The sequence below is a fragment of the Meles meles genome, chromosome 2, assembly GCF_922984935.1.
Source record: "Meles meles chromosome 2, mMelMel3.1 paternal haplotype, whole genome shotgun sequence".
Classification (NCBI taxonomy): Eukaryota; Metazoa; Chordata; class Mammalia; order Carnivora; family Mustelidae; genus Meles; species Meles meles.
The window spans coordinates 122195461-122213909 of NC_060067.1; the positions used below are offsets into that span (position 1 = coordinate 122195461).

General features: G+C 36.8%; 1 protein-coding gene and 1 pseudogene across 5 annotated transcripts in view; one reads left to right on the top strand and one right to left on the bottom strand.

Moving 5' to 3' along the window:
- Positions 1-18449, bottom strand: part of PTPN13 (protein tyrosine phosphatase non-receptor type 13) — a 204684-nt gene that overhangs the window by 110243 nt on the left and 75992 nt on the right. For all 5 annotated transcript variants that reach the window (XM_045997255.1, XM_045997257.1, XM_045997256.1 and 2 more), the window contains exons 4-5: positions 9749-9814; positions 7451-7636 (exon numbers count right to left, since the gene is read on the bottom strand). In XM_045997255.1, the coding sequence (XP_045853211.1) occupies positions 7451-7636; positions 9749-9814 (252 nt within the window). The remainder of the gene's footprint in view (positions 1-7450; positions 7637-9748; positions 9815-18449) is intronic.
- Positions 262-684, top strand: LOC123936731 (annotated as a pseudogene).

The window sequence follows — 18449 nt, forward strand, 5'->3', positions numbered from 1 at the left end:
ATCCGGCTCTCGGCTCAGCAGGGAGCCTGCCGGCACACTCCCCCCACCCCCTGCCCCACTGCCTCCATCTCTCTCTGCCTCCATCTCTCTCTGCCTGCCTCTCTGCCTGCTTGTGATTTCTCTCTGTCAAATAGATAAAATATTAAAAAAAAAAAAAAAAAAAAAAAAAAAAAAAAAAAAAAAAAAAAAAAGAAATCTTAAAAAAAAAAAAAAAGCATATCACTTTTTTCCTCCCTAGCTGCTTGAACCTCAGCTGCCATCATGAATGACACAGTAACTGTCCAGTCCAGGAAGTTCAGACCAACTGACTTCTTCAGCTGAAACAAATGGTCATTGATGTTCTTCATTCCGTAAAGGCAACAGTACCTAAGACAGAAATTCGGGAAAAGCCAGCCAAAATGTACAAAACCACACCAGATGTCATCTTTGTGTTTGGACTCAGAACCCATTTTTGTGGTGGCAAGACAAATGGCTTTGACATGATTTATGATTCAGTAGATTATGCAAAGAAAAATAAACCCAAATCAGACTTGCAAGACATGGCCCGTATGAGAAGAAAAATACCCCAAGAAAACAGCTAAGAAACACAAGGACAGAATGAAGAAAATCAGGGGGACTGCAAAAGCCAATGTTGGTGCTGGCAAAAAGAAATGAAGTGTCTAGCAGTGAGCTGGAGATTGGATGACAGAAAAGGAGTAAAGATACTGCAGTGACTTTATCTGTGGTGATTATGCAGATTTTTCATAAGAGGATTAATTAACAAAGAACTTTTAAAAAAATTAATAAAATAAAGTATATCAGAGGGGAGGTGTGTGAAGGGATAGGTGAAACAGGCAAAGGAGATTGAGTACAATTATCATGATGAGCACTTGAGCACAGGGTAATGATGTACAGAATTGTTAAATCGCTATATTGTACACCTGAAACTAATCTAACACTGTATGTTAACTACACTGGAATAATAGAAACATAAAAAATGTATTAATGGAAAGAAGCATATTACCATTAAAAAACAAAAATGTATCAAATTTGATCAAATTCCACATTATAAGGGATGAAAAATTAGAACACTGGGTTTATTTAGATGATCGAGTAGAAGCTTCAAGAAATAAACAAAGGAGGGTGCCTGGGTGGCTCAGTTGGTTAAGCCATTGCCTTCGGCTCAGGTCATGATCCTGGAGTCCAGGAATAGAGTCCCACATTGGGCTCTCAGCTCCATGGGGAGTCTGCTTCTCCCTCTGACCTTCTCCCCTCTCATGCTCTCTCTCATTCTCTCTCTCAAATAAATAAATAAAGTCTTTTTAAAAAAAAAGAAATAAATGATATTACTTAAAGTCTAGCATCAAGAGCATGCATACATATTTGTTTATACACATAGGTACACAATAATTTTAATATCCTTCCATTAGTGAAACTTGTTTGAACTGGATTAAAAATCCACTTATGGCAGTAGTTTAAGGTAGTATATTCAAGGTATTATGTTCCCTACTTATAAGAAGACTTAAACAGAAATATTTCTGGAATGATGTCATCCTTTAAATTAAGTGGTATTTGTAGTGTATTGAACTATGTTGTCAGTAACTGAAGAGAAAAGGGACATCCTGCATCTGGGAATCCCTGCATTGACATTACTATTAATAACAGCTGTCATTTATTGAGCAATTACTATAAAGCAGGCACTGCTTTAGGGGCTTTTACTTTACTTAATCCTCAAAACCCATATGTGGTAGGGTTATTAACCGCATACTGCCGAGGAAGAGATAAATAGTAAGGAAACTTCTAAGAACCTTGAAGAAGCTCCTCAACATTGAAATAATTATCTTCACAACTGTTCAGGAATATGAGTGGATGGTATGTGTTACTAGTCCTATTTTACGGATAAATGGAATTGAGGTCAAAGATGCTGTAACATTAAATCAGTAGAAGAACCAAGACAAGTAAGCTGGCCTGCAGACTTTACATTCTATGCTAATTAACTTTAGGTAGATAAGAGTGATGGTCACCTGAAATGAATTTCACCCTAAGCAAAAAACTAAATCATTCTCTTAGCTCCTGGAGGCAAAACAGTGTAGGAGGAGCAAAATGGCTAACAGCTTGGGCTCTGGGGCCAGAGAGATCTGGGCTCCAGCTGTGTCTATAATTTACAAAGTGTGTGGTCATGGGCAGATTATTTAATCTTTCTAAGCTTTAGTTTTGTTATCTCTAAAACGAGGGTCAAAATATCTTTCGTAACCTAAGACTGTTAGGATGAGCAAAAGTGGAAGAGCGCATAAGCCATTTAGCACACAGTGCCTGGCATAAAACAAACATTTAAAAAAAAAAAAAAGGTAGCTGTTGGAGCTCTGTCTGTTGGATGATGACCAGGAGTCTAGCAGGAGCAACGGAAAGATGAGGGGAACAGTACTATTTCTTCTTAGTAGAAATCTGCCTCTGGAAAGGCAGGCTATCCGTATACTAACTCTGACTGACCCTTCTATTCTTCTCTCCTACACAACAATCCCACAACACACCCCATATCAGACTTAATACTGTTCCTCAAATATATCCTGCTCGTGACTATTTCACAGCATTTATCCAGGCTTACTTCCCTCTGCCTAGATTCCATTCTATCAGACTACTGGATCTAGTTCAAAGCGCTATTTTTCGATGCAGTCATAACTTATATACCCCCTCAAAACTTCGTAACTTTTAAAATTCTTCCTGTGTTGCTTTTCATATCTTCCTCTGCATTTTATAATTAAGCAAATTGTTGTAGAACTTTAAATAAGAGCAAATATTTTATTCAAAGTTGGACCTTCTGTAGTATGCAGAAAGGTTTCACATTTAGATGAGCAATTTTAGTTACTGTAATAAACTGGCTTAAATACTACATGTAAAGAGATGAAGATCTTTTATTTAATACAGGCAACTATTAGAGGGGCAACAGAATTCCAAGGGGGACTATTGCTTCATTGAAAGAAGGAAGAAAAAATAATTCCAGGAATTTTACTACAGTGATAAAATCAGCAAGACAAGTCTTAGAGGAGATGTGGTAAAATAGAAAGATCCCTGGACTAATAGGAAATATGTGACCCATAAACTGTGTGAGTTTCAATTTCTTTATTTAAAAAGTGAAGGAATTAGGGGCGCCTGGGTGGCTCAGTGGATTAAGCCGCTGCCTTCGGCTCAGGTCATGATCTCAGGGTCCTGGGATCGAGCCCCGCATCGGGTTCTCTGCTCCGCAGGGAGCCTGCTTCCTCCTCTCTCTCTGCCTGCCTCTCTGCCTACTTGTGATCTCTCTCTCTGTCAAATAAATAAATAAAATCTTTAAAAAAAAATAAAAAAAAAATTAGTATAGATCACTATTTCTCGGAGGAAGTTTTATGGAACATTAGTATTATGAGAAAATCTGTAAAAAAAAAAAAAAGAAAAAAAAAGAGAGACCCAAATAAGTTTGGGGAATGTTTTGTCTATGTGTGCATCATTCTTGAAGGTGAGTCTAGTGTATTAAAGGCTCCGAGAAATTCTGCAGTGAAAATACATTTTAATTGCTCTTATACAGGTTTCCCTCAAACTTATTTGATCACAAAAGAATTTTTTTTAAAAAAGATTTTATTTATTTATTTATTTGACAGACAGAGATCACAAGTAGGCGGAGAGGCAGGCAGAGAGAGAGAAAGGAAAGCAGGCTTCCCCGCTGAGCAGAGAACCTGATGCAGGGCTCGATCCCAGGACCCTGGGATCAAGACCTGAGCCCAGGGCAGAGGCTTAACCCAGTAAGCCACCCAGGTGCCCCGATCACAAAAGAATTTTTAAAAACAAAACTGTGTTTGATAATACGTAGGAAACTTTGCTCTGGATAGGTGGCTTTCACAGCTTTTTCGTAGCTTCACCTTTGTTTTAAAAAAAAAAAAAATCAGATGCAAGAATATAGACAAATAAATTAAGACTGGGGGAGCAGCTCTAGTTAGGGAGGAGAAACAAGCAGGCAAGAACCCATTCACTCAGCCTCTACTACCCATATTCCTTTCATAGAAGTACCAAGGCTGCACAGGGTACAGTTTACAAACTATTTGTCTGGAAGAATCTATGAGCCTGTTTCTTGTCAACTAGCAAACTGCATGGAATGCGGATATACCCCTGCCAGCCACACAACATCCTGGTTAAGAGAGCAAAACTTACAAGTAAGAAGCCATCAAGAACACTATGTGACAGTGGCAAATTGTAGTTCACAGAAAGAAGAAGGACCTCACTCAGGTATCACAACTCTAAAGGGTAAGAGCAGAAAAAGTTTGGATCTAGATCAGATCAGATAAAAAACCAAGAAGTCTCCCATCCAAGTACATAAATGACTCTTAATCTCACAAAACAAACTGGGGGTTGCTGGGGGGAGGTGGGATTGGGAGAGGGGGTGCGGGCTATGGACATTGGGGAGGGGAGGCGAACCATAAGAGACTATGGACTCTGAAAAACAACCTGAGGGTTTTGAAGGGTCAGGGGTGGGAGGTTGGGGGAACAGGTGGTGGGTGATGGGGAGGGCACGTTTTGCATGGAGCACTGGGTGTTGTGCAAAAAGAATGAATACTGTTACGCTGAAAAAAAAAAAAATAAATAAAAAGGGAAAAAAAAAAAAAAAAAAAAAAAAAAAAAAAACAAAAAACCAAGAAGTATCCAAGTACTATATATTCACGTCTTTTTGTCCCAGATAAAGTATTACTATGACACATGATTTGCAGAGATAAGACTACAGATACAGGGTTTGTTGTTCTTGGGATTTTTCTTTAATAAATGGTGCTGGGAAAATTGGACAGCTATGTACACAAGAATGAAACTCAACCATTTTCTTACACCATACACAAAGATAAACTTAAAATGGATGAAAGACCTCAAAGTGAGACAGGAATCCATCAGAATCCTAGAGGAGAACATAGGCAGCAACTTCTTTCAAGATATGTCTCCAAAGGCCAAGGAAACAAAAGCAAAAATGAACTTTTGGGACTTCATCAAGATCAAAAGCTTCTGCACAGCAAAGAAACAGTCAACAAAACAAAAAGGCAACCCATAGAATGGGAGAAGATATTTGCAAATGACAGTACAGACAAAAGGTTGATATCCAGGATCTATAAAGAACTCCTCAAACTCAACACACAGAAAACAGATAATCATATCAAAAAATGGACAGAAGATATGAACAGACACTTCTCCAATGAAGACATACAAATGGCTATCAGACACATGAAAAAATGTTCATCATCACTAGCCATCAGGGAGACTCAAATCAAAACCACATTGAGATACCACCTGACACCAGTTAGAATGGCCAAAATTAGCAAGACAGGAAACAACGTGTGTTGGAGAGGATGTGGAGAAAGGGGAACCCTCTTACACTGTTGGTGAGAATGTAAGTTGGTGCAGCCACTTTGGAGAACAGTGTGGAGATTCCTCAAGAAATTAAAAATAGAGCTTCCCTATGACCCTGCAATTGCACTACTGGGTATTTACCCCAAAGATACAGATGTAGTGAAAAGAAGGGCCATCTGTGCCCCAATGTTCATAGCAGCAATGGCCACAGTCACCAAACTTTGGAAAGAACCAAGATGCCCTTCAACGGACGAATGGATAAGGAAGATGTGGTCCATATACACTATGGATGGAGTATTATGCCTCCATCAGAAAGGATGAATACCCAACTTTTGTAGCAACATGGACAGGACTGGAAGAGATTATGCTGAGTGAAATAAGTCAAACAGAGAGAGCCAATTATCATATGGTTTCACTTATTTGTGGAGCATAACAAATAACATGGAGGACATGGGGAGATGGAGAGGAGAAGGGAGTTGAGGGAAATGGGAAGGGGAGGTGAACCATGAGAGACTATGGACATTGAAAAACAACCTGAGGGTTTTGAAGGGGGGGGTGCAGATTGGGGGGACCAGGTGGTGGGTATTGCATGGAGCCCACCAGGTGGGCACGTATTGCATGGAGCACTGGGTGTGGTGCCAAAACAATGAATACTGTTACGCTGAAAAGAAATTAAAAAAAAAAAAAATGGATGAAAGACCTCAATGTGAGACTGGAATCCATCAAAATCCTAAAGAACATAGGCAGTAACCTCTTCGACATCGGCCACAGCAACTTCTTTCAAGACATGTCTCCAAAAGCAAGGGAAACAAAAGTGAAAATGAACTTTTGGGACTTCATCAAGATAAAAAGCTTCCAACAAAACAAAGAAGCAACCCATGGAATGGGAGAAGTTATTTGCACATGACACTATAGACAAAGGGCTGATATCCAAGATCTCTAAAGAACCACTCAAAAACACCTAAAAAACAAATAATCAAGTCAAAAAATGGGTAGAAGACATGAACAGACAATTCTCTGAAGAAGACATACAAATGGCTAACAGACATGAAAAAATGTTCATCATCATTAGCCATCAGGGAAATTCAAATCAAAACCACATTGAGATACCACCTTACACCAATTAGAATGGCAAAAATTGACAAGGCAAGAAAAAACAAGTGTTGGAGAAGTTGTGGAGAAAGGGGAACCCTCTTACACTGTTGGTGGGAATGCAAGTTGGTGCAGCCACTTTGGAAAGCAGTGTGGAGGTTCCTCAAAAAATTAAAAATAGAGCTATCCTCTGACCCAGCAATTGCACTACTGAGGTATTTACCCGCAAAATATAGATGTAGTGAAAAGAAGGGCCATAACTACCCCAGTGTTCATAGGAGTAATGTCCACAATAGCCAAACTGTGGAAAGAGCTGAGATGCCCTTCAACAGACGAATGGATAAAGATGATGTGGTCCATATACACAGTGGAATATTACTTAGCCATTAGAAAGGATAAGTACCCAACTTTTGCATCAACATGGATGGGACTGGAGGAGATGATGTTGAGTGAAATAAGTCAAGCAGAGAAAGTCAATTATCATATAGTTTCACTCATTTGTGCAACATAAGGGATAGCATGGAGTACATTAGGAGAAGAAAGGGAAATATGAAGGGGGGTGGGAATTGGAGTGGGAGATGAACCACAAGAGACGCTGGGCTCTGAGAAACAAACTAAGGATTTTAGAAGGGAGGGGGATGGTGGGATGGGTGAGCCTAGTGATGGGTATTAAGGAGGGCACAGATTGCATGGAGCACTTGGTGTTCTACACAAACAATGAATCATGGAACACTACATCAAAAACTAATGATACACTGTATGGGGACTTAATAAAAAAAAGAAAGGAGGCAAGAGCAGACATTTTCAGCTCGAATGTGTTCTAAAAAAGGCAAATTCTCATAAAATCTAAGAGATTAAGTTATTGCACCGGGCTTCTAAATTTTAAGTCCTGTTTTCAAGTGAACAATTAACATTAGAACAAGGAATTTAATGTATTATTCCTCGTCTTCCTTGAGCAAATGCTGCCTACAGTATCTTTAAAATATGACTATATGTACCAGTTGAAACTGTAGCTTACCCCAGAAAGATTTCCCAGAACCAGTTTTACCAACTGCTTCACATAGGAAAATGAAGGCGCACAATTGCTATTTCTGATGTGGGCACTGCAAGCATCCAGAACGGTCCGAACAGAAACTCGAGCATAAATAACGTCTTCACACATTCCAAGCAGGATGCTGTTGAGATGATCTCCAAGCTTGATAGGCTGAATATAAAGAAAGGAAAAGCCACTTTGAAAAGTGTGTGTAAATCTTCTCTAACATGAGACAAGCTATTTCAGGAGTCAGAGGAACCAGACCAAACATACTTCAAATACTTGGAGGAAAGGAACTCCTTGTCTAGCAGCATATATATTTTAGTACATTTTACCTTTTCATAACTCAAAAAAATTATTAGCAGAAGATGGTTAACATAACTCTCCCAAGATAGGAATTATTACAGAAAACTCAGTGGTTTTCTTTTCTTTTTTTTTCTTTTTTTTTTGGTATGATAAAGAAATGGAATTCCTCAATTATTCAAGTGTTTTGGTAAGCAGTTACATGAATGTGAATGTGTACGTACATTTTGGGTGAATAAATGATTTCCTAACAATCAAAAACATGTAATATATTCAATATAATTTGACACTGATGATAACTTAGATTTCAAATACTACAATGACTTAAGATCATTTATATGTAAGTTCTCTTTATGCTGGTGAAACAGAGAAACTGTAATGTAAGATTTTTTAGTTAGTTGACATATTTGTAGACTATTCTATCCAAATGTCCAATAAGTATACTAAAAATGCAATTAAAACCAAAAAAGAGCTACTGCACAACTCAACAGAAAGGTTAAAAAGAAAAAGACTGATAATTTGAAGTTCTGATAAGAGAAAAGCATTGTTGGTGGGAGTTTAAACTGGTACAACCATTTTGATGAAGCATGCTCTTCCTGTGACCCTTCCTTTCCACTTCTCATCCATTTGGGTGCTACATCATCCTTTAGATCTCAGCTTGGATGCAATGCCTTTCAGTAAACTCATCCTAACCCTCTAAGTGTAGTTAGAGGCTCCAACTCTGGTTTTCCACAGCACCTCCCATTTCCCTACCATAGCATTCACACACTGTTATAATTGGCTATTTTTTTCCCCCTGTACTCATAGATGTACCCCACAGGCATGGGCCATTACATTCCAAGTGTCTAGTACAATGTCTGACACAAGACGGGGGCTTAGTACTTCTGAAATGGTATTACATATTTGTAAATGATTGTGATTTCTGATAGCAAGATATAGGTTAAAGTTTATACTTCCATTCCAATTTATACATTATTGATATTTACTTATTTTTGGTTCTCTGAAGAGTATAAAGTATTAATCAGAGGCTGTGATCACATTTTACACTAAGTTAGGTTGTACAATACAGGACACCAATATTAGTAATAATTTAATTTTTTCACCTATATTTATAAACTTGGAACTGAGGAGAGAGACTAAATCACAGTATTTTTCATGATACAAAATGAGACCAAACCAAGTTGAAGATGTCATCCATCTCTCATGGATCTTAGGATGTCTGAATTTTAGACTAAAAGCCTAAAATGCTTATTACTTCTTAATTTGATAAAACAAACCAAAACAATGCTTACACCTAGTTATTTTTGGTTTTGACTTCTACATGCCTAAAATAAAACCTAATTCTGTATGTTACATCTTTGCTTTGATGAAATACAGTATTCTTAAATTTTCAACTTCAAGTCATTATTATTTTTACATTGGGTCTTCAGGAATCTGTTATTTTAGAAAATAAGAACTAGAAGCAGCCCAAAGGTCATCAGAACCCAAAACTTCAGAAAGTGTTGCTTTAATATCGGTGTCTGTTGCCATAGGCTTAGTGAAGTATGATTTTGAAGCATTAAGGAAAAAAATGTAGTAAGTATAAACTGTATTTTGAGACATAGAGCTACTATTCCTATATGTCTGCATCAAAAAACATTATCACTTTAGTTCAAGAATGAATCATCAACATTGAGAATCCCTCTTATCAGTCATTACATTAGAAGAAATACAGTGGACTCCCATTTCTCTTGCTATAATTTTTGAAGAGGCCATTACATTTCACAGACTAAATTGTATGTAGATAGTAACTGCTATAATTCTAAGAACATTATGAGAACAATAGTGCCCTTAGTACTTTATAATTTAATTGAGAGTATGATATTATTAATGTGAACAAATAGCATGGAAATGCTGGTATGCCTCATAACATGCTGTAGAACATAAAAATATAAGGAAGAGCTTTCTAAAAAGATGTACAGATGTGACAATTTGACTTACTTGGCTCTGAGGCACTTCGTGATCAGCCCCCCAGTACAAAGTCATTCCAAGAGAATAAATATGGATCTAGGAACAGAATTTAAAAAATCATTTTATGATGAAATAAAATTTAAAACTTTAGCAAGTACTAAAAACACGATTTAGTGAGTACTGTATATTCATGATTTTTTTTTGGTCCCAGATAAAGTATAACACATGATTTGAGAAAAATCATCATTTCATATTTTATGTAAATGTGAGAGCTTAAAATAGAAAAAAGAATGGAAATTATCACAACAGATTTTTTCCCCATAATTCCCCAGCATATCATCTAGGAGTATTTTTGTTACTTCTTATTTAAGTTTCTTTATGCAAACTCATGCAAATTACTTTTTTTTTCTCCCCCCCCTTTTTTAACTAAGTAATCTCTATGCCAAATATGGATCTTAAACTCATTACCCCAAGATCAAGACTTGCATGCTTTATTGACTGAGCCAGCCAGGTGCCCCACAAATATATATTTTTATAAATGTCAGAAGCTTTAAAAATTACTCCACACTTGCATTTTTAATTTAACAAGAGATGTGATGTCATTTTGTACATGCAGCTATTTCTCTCCAATCTCTCGAATTGATTCTCTGAGATTATGTATGGAAGAGTAAGTCATCTGTAGTTTGATACACATTGTAAGATTTCCCTACATAGAAGTTGGGGATGTAAAAAACCCATTTTACATTTCTGCCGGTAACATATAAGAGATTTTTTTCACAAGACTTGTCTATAGAATGTGCTACAAAGATCTGATTTTTGCCAATGTAGGAAGAGAAAAAAATCTCATGAAAGGTTTTTTTTTTTTTTTTTCACTGAAATTTGATTAGCATTTTTCTTACTAAGAAAGAATGGAGTAATGGATGGAGAAAGAAGCTGGATGAAAAAAGATATTTTGCATTGTTTGTATGCTTCTTAAGTTTAGAAAAATAATAGCACATTTTTATGCTCATAGGAGTGATTCAACACAGAAAACTGGAATTGCAGGAGAGAGCAGAGGTTGTTGGGAGAAGATTGTTGAGTAAGTGGGAGGAGTGGAAGTGAAAGCAAAAATGAAGGAGTTGGCTTTATGGAGGAGGATGGATGGTTCATCTACCGTAAGGAGACAGAGAAGACGGGAATTTATGTGAGTAATCTGGTAGTGGTATCCTGGGAGAAGTTTCTCCTGACTGCTTCTACTTCTTTCCTGTGAAACAGGAAGTTAGATGAAAGTGAGGACAGTTAGTCTTATAAGTAATCATTTCATATTTTTCCTCCTGTTGAGAAATTCAGAGCTAACCTGTTAGCCTCTCTCTATCAATACTGCATAATCTTACTACGTGCAATTTTTTTGTACCAGTCTTACTCCAGCACCATCTTATTTTCTTGCCTTTATTTTCACTTCGGTCTTATTTTCTCACATTTATTTTTTAACTCTTTAAGCTCTCTCAAATTCTCTTTAGAAACAGGCGAAGTATGCACAAATAAAACTGGGTATTCCTTTTTACAATTTCATAGCACTTTAACCTACTCCAACTTTGTCTCCTAAATGATTCTAAATCTCAGAGTGCAAAAGTTGTTCCTCTTTTCAAATATTTTCATTGCTCCCAATTAAAAAAAAAATCCCAATTCTTTATAATGAGAAGCAGGGCTCACTCTAACTTGCTTCTACCTCCTTTTTCTAGATAGATTTATAAGTCTTCCTTCTGTTATTACTCCTTCACCTATCATAACCTAAACATTTCAGCACCACTAAATAATTTTCTGTTGCCAAAATAATCCTTCTGTTTCTCAATTTTTCTTCAACAGTTCTTTGTTTCTTCATTTGACAATAAAATTCTTACACATTATTGATGGTCTAGAGATGTAGACAATATAAATTTTCTCAAATAGGATAAAGCATTCTCTTTCATGTAGTTATATTTCACTTGCATCTCTAATGAAACAGTTAACTAATATTGCCTATAATATAGTTAAGATGTGTCCATGTTTGTATTCCTTGAGGAAGTCTTTTTTACATATCTTATAATACCTCTTAGCAACTAACACAGAACTTGCATATAGTATATATTCAATATATGCCTGCTGAACTTCATGAAATGTACATAGCATAGTGCAGGCTATTTGTATATTTCTGTTCAGATTCTTTTTAAAGAACCTCATATGTGAGCACCTTTTCAAAGGGCCTTGTATATGAAAAACACTTTTCATGGCTTTAGCATAAATAATTATATATTCAAATATATTTCTCTTAACATATTCATATTGATTTGTGATTCTCGAGTGCTCAAGATTCTTTATTATATTTATTGCTCAATATGCTAAATGAGTTATTATATTTTAATAATTTTTATTCATGACTATATAAAATTAGCACAATTCTTAAAACTAGGTTATAAAATTATATATTTGATGACCTTCTACGTATATAGTATAATGATTAAGTCTGTATGTCAATTTGACTGGACCACAGGATGCCTAGACAGTTGGTCAAACATTACTCTGGGAATTTTTGTGAGAGTTTTTGGATGAAATGAACACTTAATTTAAGTAGACTGAGTAAAGTAGATTGCTCTCTAATGTGGGTGGGCCTCATCCAATCATTTGAAGGCCTGAGTAGAACAAAATGGTTTACCCATTCCTGAGGAACAAAAACTATCTTTCTGTGTAACTGCATTTGAATGAGGACATCAACTTTTTTTTTTTTTTAAAGATTTTATTTATTTATTTGACAGAGAGAGATCACAAGTAGGCAGAGAGGCAAGCAGAGAGAGTGAGAGGGAAGCAGGCTCCCTGCCGAGCAGAGAGCCCGATGCGGGACTCGATCCCAGGACCCTGAGATGCCTTTGGACTTGAACTGAAACATCAGTTCTCCTGGTTGTCAGGCCTTTGGAGTTGGAAAGGGCTAGAACTGTCAGGCTTGGAAAGTGGATTTAAGAAATTGAGGCAATTAAGTAGATATGTGAAAAGGGAGGAGCCAGAGATAAAGATACAATGAAAATGTGACATGGGTAAGAGGACACTTGAGTGAGCTCGTTAATATGCCTCATTTGTCTTTATAGTTCTAATGTGCTGGAATGTAAACTCCATAAGTGGAAGGAATTTGTCCCACTTACCACCCTATCCCAGGACTTAGAACAGCACTTGACATATACTGGAAATACTTAGTGGGTGTTTACTCTGTGCTGGGTATTGTTCTAAGTAACTTACAGGTATTATTTAACTTTCCAATAACCCTATGAGGCAAGTACTATCATTATCCCTCCACAAATAAGTCACCTGAGCCATAGAAAGGTAAGCAAATTGCATTGGGTCACACATCTTTCAAGTGACAAGGACAGAAATTTTACTCAGAACCCATACTTGGTAAATATTTGTTGAAAAATAAAATGGGATAATAATGAAAACAGTCATCACTGAGAAGGCTCACGGGTGGAAGGTATTCTTCCACCTCTACATCCATTCTCTAAAGAGGAGATGTTGAGTCTTTGAGGACTTAGCTAACTGACCGTAAGTCACTGGGTGAGATACTGCAGTCTGATATGCAGATACCTCCCACCCAGTGATCTCTGTGAAGAAGTTAAGGGCTGCTTTATGTGTGCTACATAGTTCCTTGGCACTTTATGGCTATGCATTTAATAGCAACAAAGCATAAATAGCTTTGGGTGAAAAAAAAATCCTGAATTGTTTCTACTCATTCAACAAATTTTCAGAGCCACTAAGTGGCAGATATGGCACAGACCAACAGTTCTCCAGCTTCAACACAGATCAGTATCATCTGGTAAAACACAGACACAGGGTCCTACATCTAGGACCTCTGATTTAGTATCTGGTGTGGGGCCTGAGAACTTGCTTTCTAACAGTTCCCATATGATGCTGATACTGCTAGTTGAGGACAACACTTTGAGAACCACCAGTATAGAGCAGAAGGGAAATAACAATGAGGAAGGACAGGCAGGGTCCCTTCCATCTCTAAACCTTCTACTATAGTAAATAAGACAAGATAATGCGATGTACAAGACAGTATACAGAGAGTACAATTAGTGTAAAAGAAAGCTTTAGATCTACAGGCAAAGTTAGCCAGGCAATGAGGGGATGAGACAAGAGCTGAGATGGCATGAAAGAGTACTGGAGGCTGAAGGAAAGGAACTGCAAAGGCTAAGAGAAAGATAAAGCACTTAGCACATCCAAGACATTGAAGTCCAGAACGACTGAAGCATAGAGCTTGGGATAAAGTGTGCTCAGAGGGAAGGCTTGCACAGCACACACTCAAAGGCCATGGTATGGAGTCTAAAGTTTATTCAAGGGAAACAGAGAATCTGAATAATTTTAAATAGCAAAGGATAAGACCAGACATGGGGTTTCAAAAATGTACTGACTACAGTCAGAACAGACTGGACAAGGTATACATATATTGTTGTTATATTGTTGTATACCAGAACTCTAAAACTTCATCTTGCAAAACTGAAACTTTATATCCACTAAACACAAATTCCTCCATCCCTCTCTCACCAGCCCCGGGTAATCACGTTTCTACTTTCTGTTTCTACGGTCTGTCTACGTTAGATATGTCACAGGAGTATAATCATACGGTATTATTCTTTGTGTGACTGGCTTATTTGCTGAGCATAATGTCCAAAGCGTCACCCATGTTGTAGAATGTGACAGGATTTCCTTCTTTTTAGAGGCTGCATGATATTCTGTTGGGTGTGTATGCCACATTTTCTTTATCTATTCATCCATCAATGACCATTTCAGTTGCTTCTTCTGGGGTATTAAGAATATGCTGCAATGAATGTGGGTATGCAACTATCTCTTCAAGATCTTGCTTTGAATTCTTTTGGATATACAACCAGAAGTTAGATTGTTGGATTACACAGGAATCACACAGGGATGTCCATACTGTTTTCCATAATGGTCACACCATTTTACATAACTAAAAACAGTGCATAAAATTTCTGTTGTCTCTACATCCTTGATAACACTTGCTATTTTTTGTTCTTTTGTTGGTAGCCATCCTAGTGGATGTGACATAGATTATCTCCACAACCCTAGCATTTAAAATGTTCAAATTAACGATTTTACTTCATATTAGACTCTGGTACTAGACAGTCCTGGAGGGTTTTTTTTTTTTTTTTTTTTAGTGATTTGCATCATGTAACAAGTATACTTGTGAAATTTATGGATGAATGAATAGACAAATGGGAGGGAGAGGGAAAAGGATGCATTAATAAGATTTAATATAAAGTAAATAAAGTATAATATGCATAAGGGAATTTGGTCTTTTTTTTTTTAATATTTTTTATTTATTTATCTGACAGATAGATCACAAGTAGGCAGAGAGGCAGGAAGAGAGAGAGGAGGAAGCAGGCTCCCCGAGGAGCAGAGAGCCCGATGTGGGGCTTGATCCCAGGACCCTGGGATCATGACCTGAGCTGAAGGCAGAGGCTTTAACCCACTGAGCCACTCAGGCGCCCCGGTCTTTTTTTTTTTTTAAGATTTTATTTTTAAGTAATCTCTACACTCAGTGTGGAGCTTGAACTTAGAGCTGAGAGAGCAAGAGTCACATGCTCCACTGACTGAGCCAGCCAGGTGCCCCAGGTATTTTTTTGACAAATTCAGTTGAGGCTACTGCTAGGGTTGGAGAAGTCCAGTATTGTTCTTATAAAAATGACCCTTGATATTCAAGAAGCACAAAGATAGTAACAACCATATTTCCTGACATTTAGACAGCAAGTTGGTGGAAATGAACACTTAAAAAGGAAGATTCCTTTGGTTTATCAGGGATATAGTACAAATCCCTGGGGCCTATCAATATTCTTAACCAACTGAGCCACCCAGGTGCCCGCCTATCAATATTCTTGAAGACAAATCAAAACAAGAATTTGATTCAGGTTCCAATCCCATCAAACTGATTTCAAAAGAACTGCCCAGTTAAGTACATCACGTGCTATGCAAGCAGGAAGTGAACAATTACCAAGTAAAACAGAAAAGCCAGAGGATCAAAAGCTTAGTGTGACCTGTATAAACCTGTGTAGTTCTAAAGAGGCATGTTATCTTAAAAAGTAAAATTTTAAGGCAAATAAATGAAAGTACCTATTTATAGAGCTGGTACTGAGGTAAATTTTTTTCCAAACATATACAGTTTTCAAACAAGTTCCATTGAATAAAGAGAATATTTTTATGCATCAATGTCTTACTAAGCACTCACTATTATTCACAATACTGTGCAAGAATTGAGTATTATTTTTAAAAATAACAGTAAGCATGTATTGAATGCTAGTTAATGACATATCCTTAACTCATAGAAGTCATGAAATGCAGTTACCATCCTCTTTTTTAGTACACCCCTTCCCCATTAAAATCAGAATATTAGAATGGTGATTTTTAATTTTAATTTCCATACTAACAATATCAAATTAGTTTCCATGAATTTACTGGCCATTAGTCGTCAAATAGATATATGTTCTTTTGCACCCCACCCCCACCAAAAAAAGAATACTAGAATATAGGACTATTCCTCTGACCTTTGCTTATATTTACATCACAAACAGGAATGGGATCAAGAAAATTGCCTTTGATCTTCTTTATACTTAGAATTACACTGGAGGTTTTGAAGCATGCAGTAAACTAGGAGTTCCAATTAGATGCACTAAGAAATCAACTCTACTGCCCATTTTTTGGCATGATTATCTGTTTTGTGTGTGTTGAGTTTGAGGAGTACTTTATAGATCTTGGATATCAGCCCTTTGTCTGTAGTGTCATTTGTGAACTAAACTGAGGGTTTTGGAGGGGAGAGGGATGGGGGGGTTGGGTGAGCCTGGTGGTGTGTATTAAGGAGGGCACCTATTGCATGGAGCACTGGGTATGGTGCATAAACAATAAATCTTGGAACACTGAAAAAAAATTAAATTAAAAAATAAATAAATAAAATTTAAAAAAAGAATATTTGAGTGGCTACTGATCATATGAAAAGATAAACTTCTACACTGATCATCAAGGAAATGCACATACATATATTTCTATATAATATATAGTAAAAAAATCATTGCATATATATTTGCATTTCCTTGATGATTAACTGGCAATATTTCAACCAATTGTTGAAAAGGATGCAAAACAAATTGAATTCTGACACATTCCTAATGTAAATTTAAATTTATAAAAATAAATAAATAAGACATTAATTTGTGCAACCACTTGGAAAAAAAAAAAGAAATCAACTCTACTTTAACATAGTAATGGCAACAATCCCACACCCATCCATCCCGGCTCCTAAGTACTCAGCCTAGTAAAAGATAGGTGTCAAATCACTTTCCCAAACATGTGCTCTAACAGTACCTAAACACAGGACAGTTTACTAGTTTGGGTATCTTGACACCACGGGGCAAAATGGGAAAGCGTTCAGCAAATGAAAAGCACTTCTACACCTGAAATTTCTACTAAGCACTTTTTTTCTCTTTTATTGTGGATTTTCAATACTTTCAAGAATTCATGAACACCTGTGTAAAACTTTTCATAATTAGAAAAAAAACCCTACTGAAATTCAATAGAAAATTTTAAAACTATGGCAGGCATGGCTTTATTGCAGTTTTTCTTCATTTTTCTGAGGTCACCAGATCCACTTGAGAGACTGATAAAGTTACGGACACTGTTCTTCAAAAGTGCTCAGACAAGCAAAACTTAATTTGCTATTTCACTGGTTTGTAAATATCCTGAACCTCAATTAAGATTTAGAGATCCCAGGGCCCCTGGGTGACTCAGTTGGTCAAATGTCTGCCTTCGGCTCAGGTCATGATCTCAGGGGCCTGGGAGTGTGCCTTGTGATGGGCTCTCTGCGCGGCGGGATGTCTGCTTGATGATTCTCTCCCTTTGCCCCTCCTCTGGCTCCTGTTCTCTCAAATAAATAACTCTTTCAAGTAAAATGCACATACTTTTTCATTTAATAATTTTACTATTAGAAAATATTAGGTTAATTTTTGCACTTAACGTGGAATAATGTATGGGAAATGATATTCATACCCACTTCTGAATTCTCCAAGTTCCATATCTAAATTACCACAGTGAGCTGCACACTATCCATCTATTTTGTTCATAGCCTGATTAGATCTGATGTCAATGGTATTGCCATCCTCAGACTGCATATTTCTCTCATAAATTTTCCTTAATTGTTCCATCAAATGAAACATCAAACTTTGCCAGCTTCACTTCCATTGTGTCCCCTTCATTCATGCCCTTACATTCCCAAGGCATGACATGATTTTCAGTTCTTCCCCCCAGATTACTAAAACTCCTCAGTTAGATTTCTATACAGTTCAGTTCCTATACATTCTCTTATTTGTGGGTGTAGTATAGATTCTATATATTGTACAGATTCCTATATAATACAATTCCTATACAATCTTTCATCTTATCTAGTTATCCACTTTGGTCAAACATACCCTCTAAAATCACAAATCACACTATGTCACTGTCCTAAAAATATGACTCAGAAGAAAGTCTCAGGGTCTGACATTCAAAGTTTTCTTTATTCTGATCAAATAGCTTCCTTCTTTTTATCCACAGCCTTCCTAGACTAACTGGTCTAACTAAACATTTCCCTATCACAGTGGGCAATTTCTTACCTCTTATCATTGCATGTAGTAATAACCTTGAGTGTAATGCTCATTTCTACCTATTTTTACTTTTCTAAATT